This window comes from Stegostoma tigrinum, chromosome 29 (genome assembly GCF_030684315.1).
Source record: "Stegostoma tigrinum isolate sSteTig4 chromosome 29, sSteTig4.hap1, whole genome shotgun sequence".
Lineage (NCBI taxonomy): Eukaryota > Metazoa > Chordata > Chondrichthyes > Orectolobiformes > Stegostomatidae > Stegostoma > Stegostoma tigrinum.
In genome coordinates, this window is record NC_081382.1 from 29624711 (window position 1) to 29649647 (window position 24937).

The following is a 24937-nucleotide window of genomic DNA, read 5'->3' on the forward strand; positions in this document are numbered from 1 at the left end:
AAGGCACATTTATTTAGTTGAGGCAAGTGCTGGATCAGCAGGTGTTGCTATTGAACTTTTACACATAGGGGTAGTAAATTGTAGATTTTCATACAGCTCCAGAAGAAAGTATGGTAATAGAAGGAGGTTACTCGCATGGCATGTGTGTCAGTGTTTCTTTCTACAACTGCTCAGCTTAATCTGTTTAAACCACTGAATTCAGACAGCCCCAAATGGATGTTCTTAGCTAAATTATTTGTTATCTCAGGCTTGTATCAAGTTGCTGTTTTGTCAGCTTGTTACATTGATGATGCAGTTTCACTTAACTCAATAAACAAATTGCTATTTTAAAAAAAGTGCATTAATCTGAATGGTTGACAGCAACTCAGTCTCTTTTGTAGCACAAGCTTGGTGAAATGTTCAAGTAATTTTGCTTCATGGATGACGTCATATTACTACAAGACATCAAAAAAAGTGGGTCGGAAGATAAGGAAAAGAAAGGCTTCAGCAGTGGCTTAGGTTATAGCACTGTGCTGTCCGAAGATCCTGGGTTCAAATGGCACTCTGTTTACACTTACAATCTAGACCAATACAGGACTGAAGGACTGCCCTCTATTGGATAAGCCCTGTTAACATCTATTCATAGTTTGAATTTAAAATATCAAGCGACACCACACACAGTTTGGGCACTAAGTTCTTAAATTTATCTTACCTTTTAAAAAAAACTTCAGCCACAATTCAAAAAACAAGAATAATTTAATCAATGTGGAGAACAACATACTTCCGTGCGCTACTTAAAAAGGTAGTCATTAAATGGTTAGAAGGTTCTGGTTATGTCTTGAATTCATGTTGTACACCAGTGTTTGCGAAACAGCATTCACATCTGAAATGCAATACTGCCATAACCTCCAAGTGCGAACATTGGTTTTCACTTTTTTACAACCTCTTTTCTGTACACTTCTGTAAGAATTTCAGAAAACATGTATACAAAGCAAAATTACATGAAATACCTGAAGGCTTCCAATAGTTATTCTGAAGAAGTGAACATGCTGAGATTTTATGGTTATTTATTTGTAGGACTTGATGCCTCGCTTAATCTTCTTCAGTATTCTTCAGCCCCAGACCTCAGTACAACTTTGGTTCAAACATGGCCAGACTATCCATATTCTAGAGGTATGGGGAGAATGGCTTTCTTTAACATCAAGTCAACACTTGTCCAAGTACAGCATCAAAAAGCACTAGTAAATTTGAAGGCAATGGACGATGGCAGGGGTCAAAATAGCACAAAAGGATGATTGAACTGCAGCAATTAGTGGGGGATAGGTATTTTCTATGAATCTATTCAGAGATGCTATGACACATCTCTGGAGCGGGTAGGTCTTCAACCCAGGCCTCTAGGTTCAGAAGTAAAGACACTAAAGTGAAGAATCCTTCTGATGCAGTGGTTGCTTCAATGATCTTCCCTTCATCATACAGTCAGAGCTGGCATATTCAATAATGTTCAATACAGTCCATTAACCATATATAGCAAGTAATATATGCACTACAAGCTAGCTACCTACTTCCCCTTGATGTTCAGTGGCATGATCATCACCTGTTCAAACTTCTACTGTGACAAAGATTAGACTCAACTCAAGGTAAATCTTAAGGAACATGTCTTTTTTCCCCCAAAAAGAAACAGAATGCCTATGTCCCCAGTGTATAGAGTTTGTTTCTAAGGGTTTTTAAACAGAAGGTCAGCAGAAACTGGACTGGACCAACTATATAAAACACTGCAGCTACGAAAGCAGGTTAGAGGCTTAGAATTCTGTGGCAAGTAACTCACCGTCTGACTCAAAGCCTGTCCAACATTTACAAGATTAATCAGGAGTACGATGGAATACTTTCACATGAATGTGATTGAAGGTCTATTCAAAAAGCTTAAAAAAAATCCACTTAAACATTCATTCCAACCACTGATTAGTGTGCACCGTCTAGAAGAAGCACAGCAGCAACACAGTCTTTTTTTGCTGTAATTTCCAAAGGTATGACCTTTTCTTGGCAGTAGATGCATTGATGTACTATCCGTTTAAAATTCAGCAGACATCCCCCACCACCCTCAACATTTCTACTCCCCCTTGGTCACTGGGTGAAAACCTTGCTAATAGCGCTGTCGGTACATCTACATTATGTGGGCTGCAGCAAACCAAGAAGTCAAGGTAAATAGAGAATGTGGTTTGGAAAAAAAGCAACAGAAAAAAAAAGAACATTTCAAAACTGGCATTTGCTTTTGCATGGTGTCTCAGTTTGCGGCCTTTCTGCTGTCTATATGTGGTGTTGCAAATTCTAGGTCAAACTTTCAGATTAGGTCTTGAGTTTAAATTTGTCAGAAGGATGTTTTTATATTATGTTGGTGCCATCAGACTTGAAGCTGCTTCATGGTTTCGTCAGAGTGAACTGTGGGTCTAATTGAGGCATACAAAATAAGGGGCATGGATAGGATACATAGAAAGGTTGTCTCCCCCCGGCACAGAGGTCAATAACCACGGGCACATATTTGAGGGCAGGAGCAGTAAAGAGGTTTTAAGGAAACTTTTTTTAAACCCAGAAGGTGGAGTATCTGGAACTCATTGCCGGAAAAGCTGATTGATAGAAACAGGAATCCTCACAACATTTAAGTATCTAGATGAACTTTTTGAGAAGATTTGTAGCACGGGTTGTGGACGAGGTTGTAGATGTGCTCGCCGAGCCGGTGTGTTCAATTGCAGACATTTCATCACCCTGCTATAACAGACAATGCTCCCCACTATCCAACCCAAACTCTGGGTCCACTTTGTAGATGACACCTTCATGATTATCAAACGCACAAGACTGAAAGAAATCCACTGACAAACAACATCCACATTGGAATAAAATTTACAAAAAAAGAGGAAGAAACAACATCCAACTACCCTTCCTAGATGTAATGGTGGAACTCCAGACTAGCGCATGTAGAAAAACAATACATACAGACCAGATTACACCAGCAAACATCCATAAACACAGCCGCATCAGGACATTATTCAAACGAGCCACAACCCTAAATTGTGCAAAATGGAACAGGAGCATTTATACAGAGTTTGTAAAAGGAATGGATACCCAAAAAGCACAAGCTGCTCTTATCTCCCTGACAGACCCCATAACAAGACTATAACACGGCCAGACATACTGTTCACCCTATCGTAAATCAGGAACATATCAGAGACGACCACAAGACTACTCAAAGCCCTAGGTATCAGGGTGGCCCACAAAATAACAACCACTCTGCGACAGCTACTGACAGACATAAAGGATCCCATATCCACAACCAAGAAAGCTAGTGTAATATACAAAATACCATGCAAGAACTATGAGAAACATTAGAAAGGCCAAACTGAAAGAAAACTGACAATGAGGATACATGAACACCAACGAGCGACCAAGAGACACAACCGATTCTCACTGGTCTCAGTACACAAGGACAAAGGAGGACACAAATTCGACTGGAACAACACATCCATAAAAGCACAAGCCAAAGAGAGACATGCCAGGGAATTCCTTCAAGCCTGGCATTCCAACCGGAACTCCTTTAACAAACACACTGAACTGGATCCAATATCCAAACCACTGAACAACAGAATCGAAAGTAATACCAATCACCCCAGCAAACCAAGGCATATAAACAAGTGGGACAGAACACCAATGCTTCACAGGAGGCGCACTGATGGTGTTACCGAGCAGGGTGACGAAACATCTGCAATCAAACTGGCTCGGCGAGCAAGTCTGCAACCTCATCTAGATGAATACTTGAACTGCGAGGCTGTAGACTAAGTGCTAGAAGATGAGATTAGAGTAGACAGATACTTGAAGACTGGTGCAGACACAATGAGCTGAAGGGTCCCTTCACGTGCTTTTAAACTCTACATCCACATTTCAACCTGAAAAGAATGAGGGGGGATGGATTTTTAACTCGTCAGCAGGCCATCATCAATTTTGCCTATTCACTGCTTATGAAAATCAAAATTAGCTCTGCCATAATAAAGAACTGAAGCATACTTCACTGATTATATTTTTAAATCTACACATTGAAAACAGCAGTAAGAGTCAAGAGGAGTGAAAGTGGTTAAAAGGGAAAATTAACAGATCTTTATTTAAATGCATACAGTATTCAGACAAAATAAATGAATGAACAGCACAAATGGAGGTTAACAAGTATGGCTTTACAGTCATTGCAGAGACATGGTTACAATGAGACCAAAGCTGGGAACTAAATATTCAGAAGTGCAACTTCTTGAAAGGGCAAGCAGGAAGGAAAGTAGTGAGATGATAGTAGTACAACAGCAAGAAGTGATCTTGTATCAGAAGACGCAGAATCCATACGGGTGGAGGTAAGAAATGAGAAAGGAAAAGACAACACTGTCAGACAGCATAGAACATCTGGGACTACTGCTTAGAACAATATGTTGTCGATCTAATCAGGGATCAGATTATTTTGGATCTGGTGATATGTTTAATAAATGATATCAGAATAAAAGGCACTCTAGGAAACAATGACCATAAACGAGCAGAATTTAGCATTCAGTTTGAGTAGGAGTAACTTGAATCAGAAACAATTGTGTTATGATTAAAATTAGTGTGATAATAAAGGAATGAGGGCAAAGCCAGCTAGAATGGACAAGAAATGGAGGTTAGCAGTAAAAATGGTTAAGAAGCAATGAAATAGGTTTAAGAAAATATCTCATGGCTCACAGAAAAGATATATGCCAGTGAAAAAGTAGCAAGAGGATAAGCTAACCATGGTTAACCAAGAGGACTTCAAATTGAGAAATAAAAAACATACAGATGTGGCAAAGATTGAGAAAGCTTTAAAACTCAACAAAAGAGGATAAAAATAAAGTGAAAAGAAGGAGAAAGCAAATTTTGATGGTAAACCTGCAGGTAGCATCTGGACAAACAGCAACAGCTGCTTTAGAAAGGAAAAGAAAACTCAAAGTGAACGTGGGCTCTTTAGAGAATAGCTAGGTAAATAATAATGGGGAACCAAAAAATGGCACAGGAGTCAAACATATACCTTAAAAAAAGCTAGCTACAGAGATAGTGGATGCACCAATAATAGTCTACCAGAATCTAAGGATTCTTGGAAAAGTCCCAAATGATTGGAAAATTACCATATCTTATTTAAGAAAGGGAAGATTAAAAAAACACAACCGGTGTCTAAAGGCTAGTTAACAAAGTTTGTTATTGGGAAAACATTAGGAGTTAGTTATAAAGATTATAATTGAACATTTAGAAATACGTAATATAAAATTAAGCAGAGTTAGCTCTGACTGACTAGAGGAAGGGAATTCACACCTGACAAATTTTCTAGAATTCTTTTAGGATATAACTGGGAGAACAGAGGAGAAGCCGTATATGTAATATACTTGGATTTTTACATGGCGTTTGAAAAGGTACCACACAGTAGGCTTAATAAAGGTAACAGCCCATGATGCTGGGGGTAGCATATACCATGAATAGAGGATTCCTGAACTAACAAGACACAGTTGGCACTAGGGGGCCATTTTCAGGATGGCAACCTGTAAACAAGAGGAGTGCCACAAGGACCAGTGCTGCGGCCACAATTATGAACAATATACATGAATGATTTGGAGGAGGAAAATATTCTGTAGCCAGATTTTCCGATGACAAAAAATGTGGGAAGGCAAATCAGGGCAGAGGGATATTTGTTAGGTTAAATAAATGGATTAGGGTGAACCAAGTTTGGAGGGATTGGCTCACAAGGAGAGGTTGAGTAGGCTGGACCAGCACTCATTGGAATTTAGTAAAAAGAGAGGTGGCCATATTGGAACATACAGTCTCTTAGGGGGCTTGAAAAGCAGATGCAGAAAGGGTGTCTTCTCAGGTGGGAGAGTCCAGGACCAGAGGGCATAACCTCAGAATAAAGGTTAGCACACTTTGGGGATATGAGGAATAATTTCTTCTTTGAGGGTAGTCAAATTCTTTACCAGCAGTGGCCAGATCATTAATTACATTGAAGGCTGAGACGGATAGTTTTAAATCAGTAAGAGAATCAAAGGCTGTAAAAGGCCCAAAAGGGGAGTACAGGATGATCAGATCAGCCATGATCTCATTTGATGGTAGAGTTGACTTGACGGGGTGAATGGCCTATTTCTGTCCCTACATTTTACACTAAAGATAGCTTCTCATCTTCCACATATATTTCTGCTGCAATTATTGGCTCATGAATAGTGAGGAGTTGCTTATAAAACATCTCCTGGAATTGTGTGTAAAAGTATCCCAACAGTCATTCACATCAGTGCACATCTTCCCATTTGTCAAACTTAATAGATACTTGCAGGAATTGAGAGAAATTGTTTATAATTCACATCATTTTTCACACCTGCTAATTAAACCCATGCACCAAAATTACTACATGGTAAAATTAAGGAGCCATATCCTTGACATTTCTTGCTTGCTGACTTAAATACTACCATCGCAAACACAAACATTATTAATTCAATTAAGATCAATGGTAGGAGCCGCTTATTCTTTAAATACACATTTTGGCCTCCCCTGTTTTCTGCAGAATATAATATACAGCTTCAAAATGCTGAGCCAATGATAATTGGTCACAGAGTAAGAGTTTAAAAGAAAGTAAAGGCCCATGGATGTTTACATTTCCATTCAAACAGGAATAATGTTCAAATGCTGTTACTTACTTGGAGGTCTTTCAGGATTTCAAACACACCATTTGTAGGGAATTCTTGTGGGTACTGGAGGTCAAGGGAGGAAGAGGGGGAGGGGTGGAGAAGAGGAGAAAGAGAAAAATGTACACCTTGCGGTTTACACGTCACGGCCAGTCATATGGATAAGTAGGATGATTTTACTTCAATGATATCATCGTTACGCTAAACCAACAGATTTCAAAACAAATAATACTTCAGAAGAAGAATTTACCTCATTGTCATTCTGGGAATCAAACCACATAGCTACTGTGTATCTGTATGCAAAGGTAAAACTGAACAACCTCGGTGTAAATCTTTGGCCACTCCAGTGAACATTTGACATTACCATGACGAAATTTCGGCATCTCTAAGCAACAATGCCATCAAGAACGTAACAGGTAATTGCACATTTGACAGTCAGCTGCATTTTGAAAAAGCTGACTAAATGCTTTCATGCCTCACATTAAAACATAAAATATTAGATTTTGAAGTACAGATGATGAACTGTAAAATTAAACATAAACATAGAGGCTGCATAGAAAAACCAAAATGTTTCACTTCCTTAGACAAATGTATTATTGCATGTGTTGTCAGATAGTCTGAGGTTATGACAGACAGCAAGAGGTTAATCTGTTGATGTGAGGTTAGAAGTTTCTTACAGAATCAGTCTACAAGCAAAATAATACTCAATACATTCAAACCAAAGATAGAAGGAAAGTGAATATTGTAGTTGTCACGTGAAGCCAGGAACTTTACACTGTCCTCATACTTTTAAAATTGTGGACGTCGATCTATTCCACAAATTGCAATCAAAAGAGTGTCTCAGGATCATAACACATTACATTCCAAAAAAGGATGACACCACAAGAAATAAAATTTGCAACATTATGGTAGCATATGCTTTTAAGATATGGTATACAGCGTAACTAAAGGGGACCTCTTCATTGGACCTGCTCTGTTATTTTGGTTTTACATGCATCAGGAGGGGAAAGTATCCACCCTTCAGAAGTATGAAGAAAGTACTTGTTGACAACTCTGCTATTACAACTTTATAATTTATAGTTCAGTCATATTTTTCATTTTGTTGACTTCTAAAAATAAAAATCTTCACTATTTTACATATAATAAAAGGAACAGATGATTTCTTATTCATTTCTTGTTATTTCTCAGCAAAAGCTGCACCTATTACTCAAGAAGAAATCCACAGATTCGAAACAAGTCGCATACACCTGTGCAATTCTTCAACAAATATTACCACTGGGGTGTAATTTAAGCATCACCATGGAACAATTGTAATTACAGACCTAACAGAGACAAGCACACTAGAAGACTTTTTTAAAAAAATGCTCTCTCCTGCATTTAAAAACTATATAATACATACATCAGTGATTGCTCTGCCCACAGTCTATAACATTTAAAAATCATACTCAACTTCCTCTTGGGTAGGAGCACAGTAGTTCCATCTCAGCAGGGATAAAGCCAAAGCAGATACAAGTAAGCCATAATCTCACCGAATGGCAGAACAGCCTAATCCTGTTCCTATCTGAGCAGTATGGATAGCAAACCTCTTGACTGAAAGCTGTACAATAGCTTATGATCTCAACATTCATGACCAGATTTGCAGATGACCACATTTTATGGGAGGCAGAGGTGGAGTGGTCAACCCACTCTCTTTTCCCACGTTAACCTATCACCCCAAGTCTCAAAAGAAAACGAAACAGCTTAAGTAGTGTCTAGCAAACTCAAGTGCAAACGTCAATATCTTCTTCATTACAGTATTTTGTAATAAAGGTTCCATGTTTAGACTTGCAATGAGCAAAGCAACCAAGTAAATTTCCAACTATTGTTTTCAGAAAGAGTATATTGAAGATAATTAACAACTGTGACAACATGAGCAAATTTCAATAAAAATATCATTGTAAATACTGACTATACCAAAATATAAAATGTGGACAAATTTGAAGTACCTACCTATGGTCTACAAACATGTTCTTTGAGAGCAACCACTACTAAAAGCGTTAAGGCAAAGTCCTGAATGGAAATATTTATATGTATAAAAAGTAAGTTATTCCATATTGTCAGGTGCAGAAGAAACGAAGACATTCAGGGAATGTTCAGAATACTGCAAACAATAAATCTGTTACTTTGAAGTGTGCTTCTCAAGCATAATTTTCAATCATCAGCTCAAAATAAATTCCTAAACAGTGCCTCAAAATTAAATTGATACGAGTGTGTTCTCTCTTCCCTGTTCCTGCATTGGTTACATCAATTCGCAAGCAAATGGATTCAAGCTGTAAAAATAATTTCCAACATGCTGGTGTCATTTGACATTTTAAAAAAAATAAAGGCAATTAACTGTACTATACACACACGAGAATGCCAGGTCTTGTGCAGGACTTTGGTTCATGCAGCATTTGGCATTCTCTGAAATATCATCTGCAGCAGCAGCACAAGCACTCTATGCCTTACAGTTTTCATACTTCATCCATTCTCCTTCCATAGGACCAAATGAATACTATGATCCGGCATGCTCGTTGCAAAAACCAGGCCTGTGTCATTCTTGCCATTGAGTCCATTTAGCCATGCTGTTTCTCCTGCCAGGAAGCTTGAACCTCTCTTAGATTTCCTGTATGCGGGTAGAGGCCAACGACCTACCAGTTTCTCTGTCCTTAGGTCCATGATGTACAGATAGTGGCTGTCAAACAGCAGAGCAAAGACTTCTCCCTGGCTCAGCAAAGAAAGGTTCGAGGAATCCGGAGTTCTAATAACTCTGAAGAAAAGAAATACAAGTAAGTGAAGCTGTATTCTAACTGCTGATTTTAACACAATGGGAAAAAAAATCATTTAACGCTTGGATTTCTCCAAAAAGGTCGAAAAGGAAGCAGGCAAATTGACAATTTAGTAGATTGTTATGTTGAATGGCAATTATCAATGTGCATTTATACAGCACGCATCAGGCAGGGATATGTCCCACGGCATATCCAAACAATATCTGACACCACAGCACGTAAGTAGATACTAAGGCAAGTGCCTTAAGGCCTAAAATTGTTGGACTTGATATCAAGTCCTGGAGGCTGCCGAGTTCTCAAGCAGAAAATGAGGTGCTGTCGTTCCAGTTTGCGTGGAGCTTTGCTGGAGGACTGCAGCAAGTCTGAGACAGAGATGTTGAACAGGGAACACTGGTGTGTTGCAGTCTAAGGCAACCGGAAGCTCGGGGTGATTTTTGTTTGTCAGAACATAACTGCTGTGTAAAGCAGTCATCCTGTCTGTGCTTCATTTCCCCAGTGTAGAACAGACCATATTATGAGCAGTGAATACAGTAGATTAGATCGAATGTTGTGCAGAACAGCACTGTGTTCCCTAGCCAACATCTGTCTCTGCTTGGGAAATCAGCAACCTTCTGAACTTAATATCAAGACTAACAATTTTAGGCTGGAGGCACCTGCTCCCTTGTCCTTAGCCCAACCTCCACACAGCAAACCTGGTCATCACATGGGGTGCTACTGCCCCTAACCCATTGTCAACTGCTAGTCGTCCCCATCAGCAGCTATTCATTTCCCACCCCTCCTTTGTCTGTCCAGCTATTTTTCTCTCTTTGGGCTCTATCTCCTCCTATAGTTACCCCTTCACCGCTCAGCACCACCACCACCTTCTGCATAAATACCAACCTTTTCCTACCCACCACCAATTCTGAAGAGGAATGACTGGACCCAAAACTGCTATCTCTCTGCAGATGTTGCCAGACCTGATGAGATTTTCCAGCAGTTTGTACGTCTGATAAGGCATCCACAGTTCATTCAGGTTTTTTTTTGTACCAGGAATTACATTAACCTCAGTCAGGCCCACAGTATGATATATTTGCACTTACTGGAAAATACATATATTAACACACGCAGCCCTGTTCTTTACAGACATACACTGAACCCATTTCGACTCAACAAAATAGATTAATATTCTTTCGCTGGTTCATTTTCAAGCCAATGCCTTGATCAGAGTCAATGTGTTTAGTTAAGTTTAAGCAAATTTGGCAGTTAACTGTCAATCATCCATTTGTTGCATTCCCCATGGCAAGACCTCTAACAATCAGATCTAACACTCTTACCAATCAATTGTCTCATTCGTATAATATGAAAAAGGTTGTTTTCCCATTAGACTTGTATTCCTTGCCAACTCCCCTATTGAGTCATGACGAGAAGCTTCAACAAAATATATATTGTTTTCAGCAATACTCACATTCTGTACCAAAGAACTATTTGTTAATTTCTCTTGTACAGGGCCACAATGCAGATTTATTGAATTTACATGTTGGTTATTGAACAAAATAACCACCACATGCCCCATGCTGAGACAGTAAAGTTTTCATTACGAATGTTTTTGATAATCTTGACAAATGAAACAACTGAACAATACCTAATAATATCATAACTGGCAAAGTCCCACTGGTACAATCCTAGATCAGACGCACAAACAATGTGCTTGCCATCAAACTGCAGTCTTGGTTGGAGGCATATGCTTCGATCATTTGACACAGCAAGCGTCTTCAAACACTTGCAGTTGACTTCTCGCCCAATTGGCCAAACCTATAAATGCAACAGTTAATTATATTCTGTAAAGTTTTTAGAACTATTAGCAGATTGTTTCAAAAAAATGTTAGTGTGCACATTAGAATGCAACAACAGAATACATAACTCAACCATTCCGAAACGACAAGCCAGCCTTCCTAAAAGGTTTCTCCCAATTTATATATTTGAATCAATGTATTTCCGTTAAACGGCCCTCAACGGACCTCTTAGATTAGAAGTAATAGAATCCAGAAGGATGGAACCAGCTTTCAGAGTGTGCAATGAGGTAACCAAAAAAAATAAAGCATCTTTTAATTCCAGGAATCCCCAAAAAATATTGACGAAGGCAGCAGGATGCAACTTCTTGAAATGTGCTTTGCTCACCCAAGTACATTATAGTTTCACTGGTACTTTTCACACCTTTACTGGTTACTGAAGGGGAATCATTAGAAATTACCACCAACAGATAATTCTCTAGCATGCAAAATATATGAACTCAAAGTGTTAATCAAAAGAACCATTCTCACATGATGAGAATGTTTTGAATATTTTCATCCTAGCAAATTTTCCTGAAGGGATGACTCTGAATGTAATGGATTTGAAGAAATACTATTCAGAACTCAACTTGAGATTCGCAGTTATTTTAAAATGTGTGAGAATTTTTTTTTGGAATGTTTAGAAGTCCTTTTTCAAGAGGTTGTATTACTGCTAAAAGGAATAAATTGTGATTATTGATAAAAAGAATGGGCCCATGCAATCTGGGAGCCTTTGACATGGTAGCAGTGCCATCATTATGGAAGGTAAAATACAGAGACTCATTGCCTCTATGTTCTGTGTGTGCCAAAGAGGAAAGAAGTACAGATTTTAAAATGTTACCTGCAAAGAATCCACAAACTCCTTGAAGAGGAGAAAGTAGAATGCTACTTGGAACAACTGACTGGATGAAACTAGGGCTAGACCTGTGGGGTGAACTGACTACTCATGCTAGGAGGTAGCCTTTTTGTAGGTACTATTCTGCATGCAACGTACCTATTAATTCACATTTACTTTGCAGTGATACCGACTCGTTTTCAAGTTACAAAAATTGAATTCTTAGAGTCATAGTGTGGAAGCAGACCATTCAGCCCAAATACTCGAAGAGCATCCAACTCAGAGCCACAGCCCCTATCCCATCCCTGTAACCCTGCAACTCCCCATGGCTAATCCACTTAGTCTGTACATCCCTAGACACTATGGGCAATCCACCCAGCCTGTATATCTGTGGACTGTAGGAGGAAACCTACGCAGGCATGGGAAGAATGTGCAAAACTCCACACAGACAATTGTCCGAGTTTGGAATTGAACGGAGGTCCCTGGTACAGTGAAGCAACAGTGCTATCTACCGAACCACCAATTCTCTGATTGGGGGGGGGGGGGGCACATCCACTAAATTTTGCTTTATGGATCAGAATCCATTAACAAATTATCTGAACATTAGCAGAACTGCTGTGGAATCAGCATGCCTAACCTCTGTGCAAAAAGTGAGGCAACGGGGACTTGGGTGGGGTTTCTTTGTGAGGTGGAAGAAAAGATAAGGGTGGGGGAGACGGAGAGGGAGATAGTCACGTCTCCTCAAAGATTGTGACACATCCCTGGTTAAGTTACATGCTAACTCCCTCATCAAGAATCAAAAATACTTAAGGTTGTGCAAGTAATAGTACTTTATGCACAAAGAGGTCAGTATATAAAAAAAACAAAGATAATTAAAAAACAGATGTGTAGCAGTCTCCATTTTATACCTCCAACACGGGTCTGAAGCTGAAATAAGCCCATAACACTCACCAATTTGGAGTTTGTTTCCTGTGCTGGTTTTGGAGACAAACTTTCATCAAAACCTTAGTAAATTATTTGCTTTTTGAAAACTATTTATTTCAGTTCAGTTGCATCTACATTTCATAAGCTTCAAATGTCAAAGAAAATATAGATTTATATTTTGCTATGCCAGCTCATCATTTAGCTGCTGTTACCTACGGGTCAAATCCTGCTAACGTGGCAGAATGAATAGTTCCACGCACTGCTGTGGCTGAAAACCCACAAAAAAAACTCATTCACAAACTGCAGATAAAAGTTAAATATTGGAACAAAACATATTTCTATCAATCCATTCCACCATTCAAGCTTGTCTGTTATCTGATAACTGTAAGACTGATGCAACAGACTGAAACATTGTTTGATGTACAAAGACCTAAATCTTTTATTTATATAAATCTGGCTTACCAGTAAATAGACCACCTTATGCCAACTGTTTTGTAGCAATCTTAAAATTCATATAATTGAAGTAGGTCATTAGTTATATGCATCAGTAATAAAAGGACAAAAGGATAAGGAGTTCTAATGATAGTTATGAGAAATAGACCAGTAGAGTCATGTCTAGAAATAGCAATCATTTAAACAATAAGACCACAGAACACCTGCACATACTTTAGGAGTCAGGCCATGAGTACCATTATCAGTGTGCAAGATTTCCAAGCTGCGCGATTTGAAGAAGCCCAATCTCAGCAATCTCAAGTACTGCTGACAAAATGCAAGTCCCCTAGTAGTAAAATGTTACAAGAGTGCATCTTCCCTTAAAAACTGAGTTACCTTGATTTCATATTTATCAGCACTTAGTAAAATATAGTCCCCCGGATTGTGCATCACGGATTCTACCTGGCTGACTTGTAAAACCACCTACATTGGGAAAGAGAGGTGGTTTAGGCAGAGATTGAAACAGACACGAGAGCATCAAACATTATTAAAAATCAGAGGACTACGACAGCTTGAACTCACAGCCCCATCGTTATGGCAAAATTATCCTCATTTTTGGGATTTTCAACATAGACTGCAACACCACAGAATTGTCCACCAAATGCCTTAAGATCAAACAATTCACCAACACAGTAAGCATGTTGCAAATGAACAATTAGAGCAGTTTCCTGAAAGTCATTAACCTGGTCAAATTATAAGTTTTGAGATTGCACTTAAACTTAAGACAAACAGGAAGCATAAGTCCATTCTAACTAATGAATAACACCTACTTTACATGCACCTTACGATATTCCAGTACTCCACCTACTCCGGTTAGAATATTACTGTGCAGTTAGTTCTGCCATAATGTGTTTCTTCAATGCAAACTGGCTTTAAAGGGGATTAAAGAATTTATTTCTAGAACGCGAACTTTCCTTACCTGTTTTGGCTATAATGCAATTCCACCCCATTAGTTTAAATGGTGCGGCTATTGTGCCATTTTCTTGTAACACAAGAACGGAACTGTGATATGTTAAACAACTATATTATATTTTTTAATTCAGCTTGGCCAAATGGCCATGACTAGACCAGCTTCTTCCGACAATGACATGACTCAATCCCTTACGTTAAAAGGCAATAATTGACATTTTCATAGTGGTAGAAATTTAATCCTACATGCTGAAACCGTCAAGCTTTGCTTAGGGTCTTCAAACTTCACAACTACCGAATGCTACATAACAGCAAAACTGTTGCAGCTAAATTCCTCTGATCACTGTTTAGCTACAAAGAGAGACTAGATAGACTCGGAGGTAGAAGGAACTGCAAATGCTGGAGAATCTGAGATAACAAGGTGATGAACACAGCAGGCCAAGCAGCAGAGGAGCAGGAAAGCTGACGTTTCGGATCGAGACCCTTCTTCAAAAAAATGGGGAGGGAGGGGTTCTGAAATAAGTAGGGAAAGAGGGGGAGGCAGATAGCAGATGGATAGAGGAGAAGACAGGTAGAGAGGAGACAGACAGGTCAAAGAGGCAGGGATGGAGAAGTAAAGGTGAGTGTGGGTGGGGAGTTAGGGAGGGGATAGGTCAGTCCAGGGAGGACGCACAGGTTAAGGGGGCAGGATGAGGTTAGTCGATTTGAGATGGGGGTGGGGCTTGAGGTGGGAGGAAGGACAGGTTAGGGAGGTGCGGTCAACACTCGGACTGTTTTCTTTAGAGCAAAGAAGGCTGAGTGGAGATTGAAATGCACAAGACCTTGAGGGGCCTGGACATGGTGGATGGGAAGCAGCTGTTCCTAAGAGATGAAGCTTCTTTAACAAGGGAACATAATTTTAAGGTGAAAGGCAGGAGGTTGAGATGGCATTGCAGGAAAACTTCATTCTCCTCACATGGGGGTGATGGGAATCTGGAATTGACTGCCTGACAGGGTAAAGATGGAAAACCGCACTACCTTTAAAAAGGTAAATAAATGAGCAGTTGAAATGACATAATATTTAAGATTATGAGTCAAATGCCAGAAAGTGGGATTAATGCTGTTAGATTCGCTCAGACTCAATAGATTAAAGTGCACAGAAGAGGCTCTTCAATGTGTTAAATGACTAACTGCTCTGAAGTCTCACATTAAACAAAACTTTCAACAGTTGGAGTACAAAAATCTTAGTGTGAAGTACTGCGATAGCATAGAGCATGTCACTTGCATTTGACAGGTCCATTTTCATGAAGTGATTCATTTTGATCTAGGTACCATAAACTGGAGTTGATGACAACCACCAAGTACATAACTAAAGAAAATGAGAGTACGGAAAAATAAATAGTCTGCCCTTTTACTTTGGGTTTCAGTTTCCAAACCAACCCCATCTCAAATTTGGCAGCTCCAAAGCAATGCTTGGTCTGTAAGCCAACAAGCTCAGTTAAAGGGACTCTCAGATGAAAAATGGAAAATTTACACCAGTAAAGTCCTCTTCCCAGGGGCATTTCTGTGGTATCAGAAAAAAAAGCTTTACAAGGCATCCGGATTAGAGTAGACTCATGAAGGTTCTGGACATTGAATACCTGCAGTAGAAAATAATCCATTTCCGCTACCAGCCCAGAATATTAAAAATTATCAAAACCCATAGTATGTGGCAAAGCACCGAGTTAGGTCTTCATAGGAACAGCTTCACTTTAATTAAACAGAACAAACAAGCAGTGCTGGAACTGAAATGTGGTGCAATAGTAGTACCTTAGTCACCCATTCAGTGTGCTCAGTAAGTGTATTCAGGCAGATTCCTGTTGACAATGACCAGACCTTCACAGTGAAATCTGCAGACCCACTGACCAGGATATCTAGCTCGTCACTATAATCAACACTGAAAACTGAACAGAAAATTGTTTTGATATTAGAACAAGCAGTTTAATATCAAGAGTCAGTAAGCAAAAACAACATTTATTTAAACGTATGGATAAAATGGCTTGTGCTTTCTATTATATTTCTCTCTGTTCTAACCAACTATGCTGTGAAGGTGACATTTAGTTTAAGATAGCTGAGCTTACCAGGGTCTAGGGAAGGGAAGGGCCAGGTCAAATCAAGAAAGAGAGATGATCTTTCGAATCACTACCTATGCCAGTAAATAATCCAATGTGTATACCAGGGCTTCCTTAAGTCCCTTGCCCCATCCCCATTCTCATTAGGTCTTCTCTAATTCCATCCCAAACAATGATTCACTGAGGGATAGTAACATCAGAGACAATTTTCAAGGTTCTAAATGGAGTCACAGTGGGGGAAGTAGTAGTTTGAGAAGCACTGATGAGTTATCACTCACTGACTTTATTTTGTACTAGGACTAGTTTTAATTTCACCATTAATTTCAACAATGATACCCAGAATGGATATGTCCCAATTAGTCAAGTAGCTTTCTAGTCACTGTGGCAGCTTGGTAGCAGCGTACAGACTGTGGCATTGAAGCAAGGATGCGAATAAAGCTAAGTAGCTGAAGAAAGGCTTCACTAGACAAGGGAGGAAAAAGAAATGAAAACTAGTAAATTAGTGCACCATGCTTTCAATGTTCAAGCAGACTAGGTGATGTATGACATTACATACATCAATTTAATATTCTCAAAATATTTTAGAGCTTCAAATCCATGATGGAAGATACTTTGGGCAAGGAAAAAAAAAATGCAAGATGAACAAAGCAAAGGCTCTTAAGTTGTGAATAAATGCCAAATTACAACACCCACCTGCTCACCAAAAAGCAAGAAATGATGAATGCACAAGTTAAGGTATTCCCTGTGTAACTGATAGAAGGAATTGTGCTTAGGATTTAGAGTATTTACAGATGCCAGCTAGGGAGTGGAAAAAAAAACACTTTCTACAAGAAGTGAATAGTAACAAAATATCATACCTAATATATTGGAGCTGCATGATGAAAAATAAGAATCCCCATCCCCCTTATTATAGCTTTACAGGGTTTCTTTTATTGGAAGAAATATGGGCCTGTTAAATTAGAGATCTTAGGACTTCAGGCAAAGGGTTGCAACACTCCAAATTTAACAGCCATTTCTAATTTAACCACAAATTTACTGTAAAAGGACAATGTACAGCAGTCACAAGACATCAAGTTATAGCCCAACAGGTTTACCTGAAGTCAAAGGTTTTCGATCACTGCTCCTTTGTCAGGTGACTCTGAAAGCATGTGATTTCAAATAAATCCCTTGTGGGGCTATAGCCTAATGTTGTGTGATTTCTGACTTTGTCCACCCATGTCTAACACCAGCACCTCCACATCACTACGGTAAAGGTCTATTAACAGAATCGTTGATCACATTGTTTACAAAAGGTATGGCACTGTTCACTACCTGCTCCTGTATGACCTCGGAAGTTCTGGGTTTTAGCTCCTGAGCTCCAGTCCCAACAGGCTATCGTGTTATCAAATGATCCAGTAACTAGTTTCTGCTCATCAAACTTTACTGTAGCGCACGTGTGAGTCTGGATTCCATATATACACTGACCAGTACAAACATCCCAGAGTTTGGCAGATAGATCGTCAGAGCCTGCAGTTCAAAAGAAAATAAATTCACTAATATTGTCAGCAAATGCGTTGAAGGATTTCACCGTAAAAATGCATCAAATTTAAAGCACAAACAGATAATTCCGCATACTTCCGATGTCTGCAAAACAGGACCTGATCATTCTTAAATAACCAGTTTCTCTTACCTGGAGACATTCAATCCTCAATTATTGTTGCAGCAAACATTAGATTTAGCTCAACTGAGTTAGCAGTGTTGAGAAAACTCTCTAACCCCTTTTTACCGTATAACTTTACCTAAAAGCACTTAAGCATTGAGACAGGACCTCTAACCAAAAGCACCTGTCAGTGGTACTTCCAATCCAAATGACAAAAACTGAAATTGTTTTGATTTACTTAGTTTTAAGTAAATACTAAAAATTTTCTAAAGCTATGTAGAATAAGCAGTTGAGAAAGGATGACATGCACAAAAGCACTATTGTATATAACGCAAGTGGATATTATTACAAACTTTAAACTGCAGTAATTTCCCTACAAAATTCCTTTTATCAGTATATCAAAAGTTAGTTTCTAAAGTGGACCTCAACCAATGGCACTCTAATATAATTTGAGTCACTTGTTACCGATTACCTCGATCCTCAGAGATCCAAGTGCTCAGCATATCCATGAACCTGGGTTCAATTTGTCAAGGCAAGGTAAAAGGTGGAGCCTCAACAAAAATAATAGGCATACTTTATCTATGATAACTGAAATTACAAATTTATTTTCAGAAGAAATAAAAGCCCCCATGCTGGATTAGAAAAGTTCTGGGTTGTAATGTCAACTTTAATGCTTTGGTCAGTACTATGGATTCAGTTTGTTTGTGTAGAAGGGAACATTGTATCTCCTAAATTGACTATAGAGCCAAGAGACAATTAATCAAACAATACGCAAGATGAGACGAGACATTTTGTATGCTAGCATCAATGGCAAGTGGAACAAGCACGAGACTGAAATGTACTCTTGAAAGCAGCGCACTGGCAAATGAGGTAGTAACAGGCAGATACAGCTTATTTTTAGTAACAATCAAGATACAATAGGTACAGTAGACTGGCGAGGTCATTACTCCTGCAGAATTCTAAACATAGAGACCTTAACTCCCAGTGATTTTCATCTCCAGAATGATAACATGACATTTGATACTATTTACAGACAATTTTTGTCTGGAGTGGATTGTAGCAAATACCCAGAAAGACTGATGACAACCACAACCAGTTACAAGTGACACCGATATATTGATGACACAAAGATTTCAATCTCATTAAAAGCTATGTGGCTCCCTAGGTCAGCCGTGACTTGAATACAGAACCAGGATGTTAGTCAGAGCAAACAGTATCTGTGCTGACTGGAAGAAAGTAAGGGAAATAACGAATAAATAAGATTAGGCGCTGCCTTCCTAACAATCTGAAGCTAACTGGGCAACAGAACAGAGAGGATTTCAGCCCCAATAGGTTTGTCTGTCATGTGGGGAAAAGAACTTAGGAGGAAAAGCAGAACACAACTACAACAAAAAAACATTATCTTACGCTGCCAATAAATTCTGGCTAACAATTCACTCTATTTTATGGGTGCTATTTTGTAAGAAGTCCAATAGTTAGCACAAATAAACATTTCACAAATCATATCTTGTACACATTTTTTTCCCAAACATTCTTGGAACAGTCGTTGTTTGTTATACTGACCTGTGCACAACAATCCATCTTTATAATAAAGAGCATACACTCTAGCACTGTGGCCAATTAAAGAGGAGGTCTCAAAGGCTTCTTTGTCCTGTAGCTGTTTTATCCTTCTAACTGCCTTCAGATAAATCTTCTTCCAGTGCACAGTGTCCTGAATTGTATCATCAATCTGCCAGCCTAAGCTTCGACAGGCTTCCTGCCACACTTCAGTACAGGCACTTATCACCTTGTTCCACTGCTTGCAGACTAGGCAGCAAATAAGTAGGGTTGATGGGTCAAGCCACTTCAACAGGTAAAAACTAAGCTCCAACGGTAGCAATTTGAGGAAATCCCGTTTCAGAAGTGTCTCCAGATTGTTGGAGAGGTGTCTCAATTGGACAGCCCCACTTAAGCTGATCAGGTGGTCTAGGGTCTCATTTTTCTGGTTCTCGGTCAGAGTGATAAATGTGCTGGAGAGGGTATCAAGCCATGCATTAAAGTCCTTTCTCTCCATATGGCCATGTGACAATATACCTGTGAAACATAAGACAACATATTACGTCTGCAGTTAACCACATATAGAAAAGATTAAAATATCAGCCAAAACATTTTGTGGGAAGGGGTTGAAAGGAGACAATCACACTCCACGCTGCCTTATGAACTGCAGTGAATATATTTGCACAGGCAGGGCTTTGTCATAGAAAAAGCAGCAAATTTTATGGAACTGCAACTTTTGCTTCTTTTGAGAAGAGCTTCCTATAACCAATTTTCTTGTCACTTACTTCTGTGAAGCTGGTATTTCAATGTCTATGTCATTTGCCATTTCAAATTCTGCTCCAATTTCTTGAAAGCACAATGGAACCAACTGTTTTAATTATGAACAACGCCTAGTACACTGTAGATTATACAAGTTTATATGAAAGCATTGTTTAAAAAAAAACTTGATTTCTGATGACACTGAACAAGTACCTTTGCATTTAGGCCATCAACAGATCAGCGTTCTTAGGTGCTCTGCTTATCTACCTACAAAGTTCCACTCTTCAAAAGTGCTTAAGTGGCTGTGTGACCACAAAGCACCACAAAGTAATACATGAGTATGCCATTTTTAAAAAGTGAAGCACATGGATTTGCCATTCTTCCTGTTACACTAAAGCTACTTAATTAAAAAGTTGTGTGTCTGTGGAATTACAATTTTCCATTCACCTGTAATGCAGCAAATAGTTTTAAATTAACTAGCAAATTCAAACTCACATCCAGTCTTCTTTGTTTATCTGCTGAGAATAGGCAAATGATATCAAGTAGTTGGTCCCTGCTCAAAGCGGCTATTAGCAGTTTAAAGAGAAGCATTTTTGTGACAAGATAGAGGAGTAATGTTGTGGAGTTGCAGGAAAATGCCAGAGCTTAACAAGAGCAGGGCTCCAAAATTTCCTGACAGCAGTGGAATATTGCACAATGGATTTGTCAGATGTCACAGCAGTCTTCTTTCTAGAGCAAGTCAATAACCCACACGGGAATGCATGCAGAATTTTCCTTCATGGCATGACTAGCTTACAGGTAAGACTTGATGCTAACATTACACTCCTTATGCTCTATCATGTCCACACAATTGCAGAGCCTTTCCAACTTTATGGCTGAATCAAAAGGGAAAAAGTGAAACCTTTACGCATCTTCACCCTCATAATAACTCTATGACCATTTCCAATACCTCTCATTTAAGCACACAGTTGGGCTCTGAATTGAAAGCCTGTTTTCACTTCTGGTTTTTGTAAAGGAGAAGACGGCGCACAGCTGGAGTATGGTGCCGTGGCTCCATAAACACTTAGCCTGATGAAAGAGGCCACAAGGACGTACCGAGAAGCCCCAGCAATCTTTGGAAATAATGTGTGTCAGGTGTCATTCTGTTTAACCCCTTCTGCTCAACAGAAGCTAGTGTGGCATAGTGCTGGCAATGAACTGAGAAATGCTTATCATGGAAATTACTTTCTCTTGTCCTTTGCCTGTGCTCTGCTCAGTTTGTCAGGATACTTACAACAGTGCTGTCAGCATCTCAAACACAAACACAGCTAAATCAGGTGGACCTGACAAGGAGAGCCATACAGCGAGCTAACCAGAGGACCAGCTCACTTCCTGGCACTACTGAAGACAATACAGACCCAAGCTTCAGGATGTCATGATTTCAAAATAGATCTCCACGTTCCAACCATTTACTGAAGAAACTGCTCTGGAGCTGGCAAAACAAGTCAGACAGCATGACAGCAATCTCCCCTGAAACAGATGTTCAGCATTCAAACCATGAAGCCTGTTAATACCTTGAAGTCCATTACACTAAGCATCCCTATAGCAGTATCAGCATATCACGGGACACGAGGGATACACAAGCTCTGACTTTCACCTATTTTCACACCTTGGAGTGTTTTAAAAATCATATGAACAGCCGTTTGACTCAGATCACTGAGCTTCTCATCTCCTCTTCTGTAAATCAGTAGCAGTATCAGCTTAAGCAATCAAAATGAAAAACAATTTCATGTCATGATAATGTTTTGCAGACCTTGTGCTAGAAAGCTAGTTAGCGTGCTGGTTCTACACATGGAAAATTCAAATTCTGCAAGTAAACTGCACCTAGAGTTCACTAAACATCAACACCATGCAAGTTCCTGAGCCACAGTAACCTACCTCTGCTCAAGAATTGGAGCAATAAACAAGCATTGAGTTTAAGGCTTTTGCAAAGGTTTGTGGCTCAGATTGTGGGTGAGGTTGTTGATTTGCTCACGGAGCTGGCTTGTTTTCATTCTGATGTTTCATCACCATGATAGGTAACAACATCAATGAGGCCTCCGATGAAGCAATGTTATTCTACTCCGCTTGGAACAGGCCAGACAGCATAAAGTCCAAGTAGAACAACGCCCACCCCCTCTCCCAAATCCCTCACTGATGGAACTTCCAGGTGCCCAGGAAATTTCTTTGCCAGCGATCCGACAGCATTGCTAAGTGGTGGGAGGAAATTAAATTCCTTTTACAACCCACCAACATCCTGGTTTCATGCAGAAATAATGCATCCAAAATTATCCAACTGTGTTTATCGAGCAGTTTATTTCAAATGAGTTTCTTGTCTTCTGTACAAAGACTGTAGATGACAGATTATCTTCATCTACCGACATTTTACTGGTTTAACATTTATACCACTTCTAGCTCTACCAGCTTTCAGCTTACTTCAGCTGACCGCACACTAACCTCTGTGTCAGCAGGTCAGTCGTCCAAATCACATTCCAAAGCTTGAAAACATAATATAAGCACTGTATCACTGAAATAAGGTCACACTGTCATACACAATGTCTTTCAGATGAGATGTTAAGTCAAGGCCATTTCAGAAATCTCCCAGTGCTTTGGTCAACATTTTTCATTGAACCAACCATCAATATACTTGTTTACTCAGCTGATATTCTACTTCTGGAACTTAGCCATGCATCAAATTAGTGGTATGTTTATATAGAAAGCAGATTTCACAAATAATTCAGTGCTTTGGGGATGAAAGGAAGCTGTATAACACAAATATAATTAAGTTAACATAGGCAACACAGAGTCTTTGGGTCCACTACTTCTGTTAGTCACTAAAAATACAGTACAGTATTAAAACAAAACTTTACAAAATTCAATATATAAAAGAAATTAAACCTTTAGATTTTACTCTATTGAACAGTAATGCTACCTGTTCTCAGCTCTTCATATTGGTACCTTTAGAGACAGATAAATGCTGCTTTATGCTCACGCTCAATGATGCATGAATCGGAGATCGCCAAAATTTAGAATTAAGCACAACTGGCTGACCGTGGACACAATGCACAGCTCTCACCGTGAAGCATAATATCAGCAGACACTGCATTCACTCAGGCAGATTGAGAGTGGGCAACCCAGGCCAAGACTGAAACCGCAAGTGTGTTCTTCTCAACAGGGAAATCAAGCAGAAACTGCAGCTGTGTATCATGTAAAGAAATAAACAAAATACTCAAGATGCTAGCATACTGAAAACAATCAGCTGGTCAGACAACATTTATATCAAAAATCACAGGAGTCAGTCGATACCTTAGGCCATACAATCCATAAAGCTTGAAAAGGTGACAGACGTTGTCTCCCAAGATCCTGCCCCATATTTCCTATTTCTGATCTGACACGTAGTCTTGTGTTACAATTACAACGAAGTAGAGCATTGTTTTAGTTCATGTGAAATCTTGTCACAACTACCGTGTTTACATCTCATGGAGTTCCGGTTAAATTACATGCATAGCAATTTATACTATGTCCACTTGAAATGTATGTTTCTCACAGCGCACTTGATTTTTTTCCTCCTTCTAGATTTGGACTGTGTCTAGATCATTTTGATTTATACTGCATCCAATGTGTGCTAGTAATGGTGGTGGCTGTAGCCTTTAATTCATTTCACTGCTAAGATGCTCCCACCATTAAATTACAGCGGCTCATGTATGCCCCTTCTTGTATCAAGCTATTAACAACAAAAAAGGTAACAACAATATAAACATTCCAAGTATCTAAGTCAGCAATGCAGGAACAGAACATTTTCAGAAGGTAAATACTGAAATGTCGCCCTCATTCCAAAGGGAATCTGGTATTCTCACTAGATAGAATGCTATTGGGAATCTAGCCTCAAGGTCACTGCTCTATGCAAAGTTTACACAAGGTTGGATCAACTTCCTATTAAACAGAACAGACATTAGTTTAACTGTGTCATAACTAAAGCAACTATAAACCCACAGCATTATTCAGAACTCCAGTCAATGGACTGGCCTGGTGGCCATGCAAAATGTTCTGAGCAGCAATTTAGTCCTCACTGCTTCAAATTATGAGACAAAGTAGAAGCTGATCTATTTATTCTTTACAATTAATTACCTTCTGTCTGCAAAACTAAGAATGCCTGTCTTTCCAAAATGAAGAAAAAGAGACACGCACACTGCTGGAAGATAGCTAAGTCCAGGTACACAAAAGGAAACAGGCAATGACCTCAATGTGTTAGGAAAGATGCCGTTTATGACATTGAGGGGTTTCATCCAAAACCAAAGCAGTACCAGATCAGGATTTACAATATACTGGGCCAATAGAAGAATATTATTTCAACCCTGATTTAATTCTAAAACCAATTCCTTTTAAATAGTAACAGGAAGAGCATTCCCTCCCTGAAGTGTCACTATCTACAGAATT

The 24937-nt window shown here is 39.2% G+C and overlaps 1 protein-coding gene across 2 annotated transcripts in view; it reads right to left on the minus strand.

Moving 5' to 3' along the window:
• Positions 1-716: 716 nt before the first annotated feature.
• Positions 717-24937, minus strand: part of fbxw2 (F-box and WD repeat domain containing 2) — a 28294-nt gene continuing 4073 nt past the window's right edge. Inside the window, exons 2-7 of one of the 2 annotated variants that reach the window (XM_048558725.2) lie at positions 19751-20260; positions 17860-18054; positions 16247-16380; positions 13886-13972; positions 11112-11281; positions 717-9471 (exon numbers count right to left, since the gene is read on the minus strand). In XM_048558725.2, coding sequence (XP_048414682.1) covers positions 9183-9471; positions 11112-11281; positions 13886-13972; positions 16247-16380; positions 17860-18054; positions 19751-20240 — 1365 coding nt within the window. In that variant the 5' untranslated portion in view covers positions 20241-20260 and the 3' untranslated portion in view covers positions 717-9182. The remainder of the gene's footprint in view (positions 9472-11111; positions 11282-13885; positions 13973-16246; positions 16381-17859; positions 18055-19750; positions 20261-24937) is intronic. The other variant, XM_048558727.2, reaches the window with a different exon arrangement.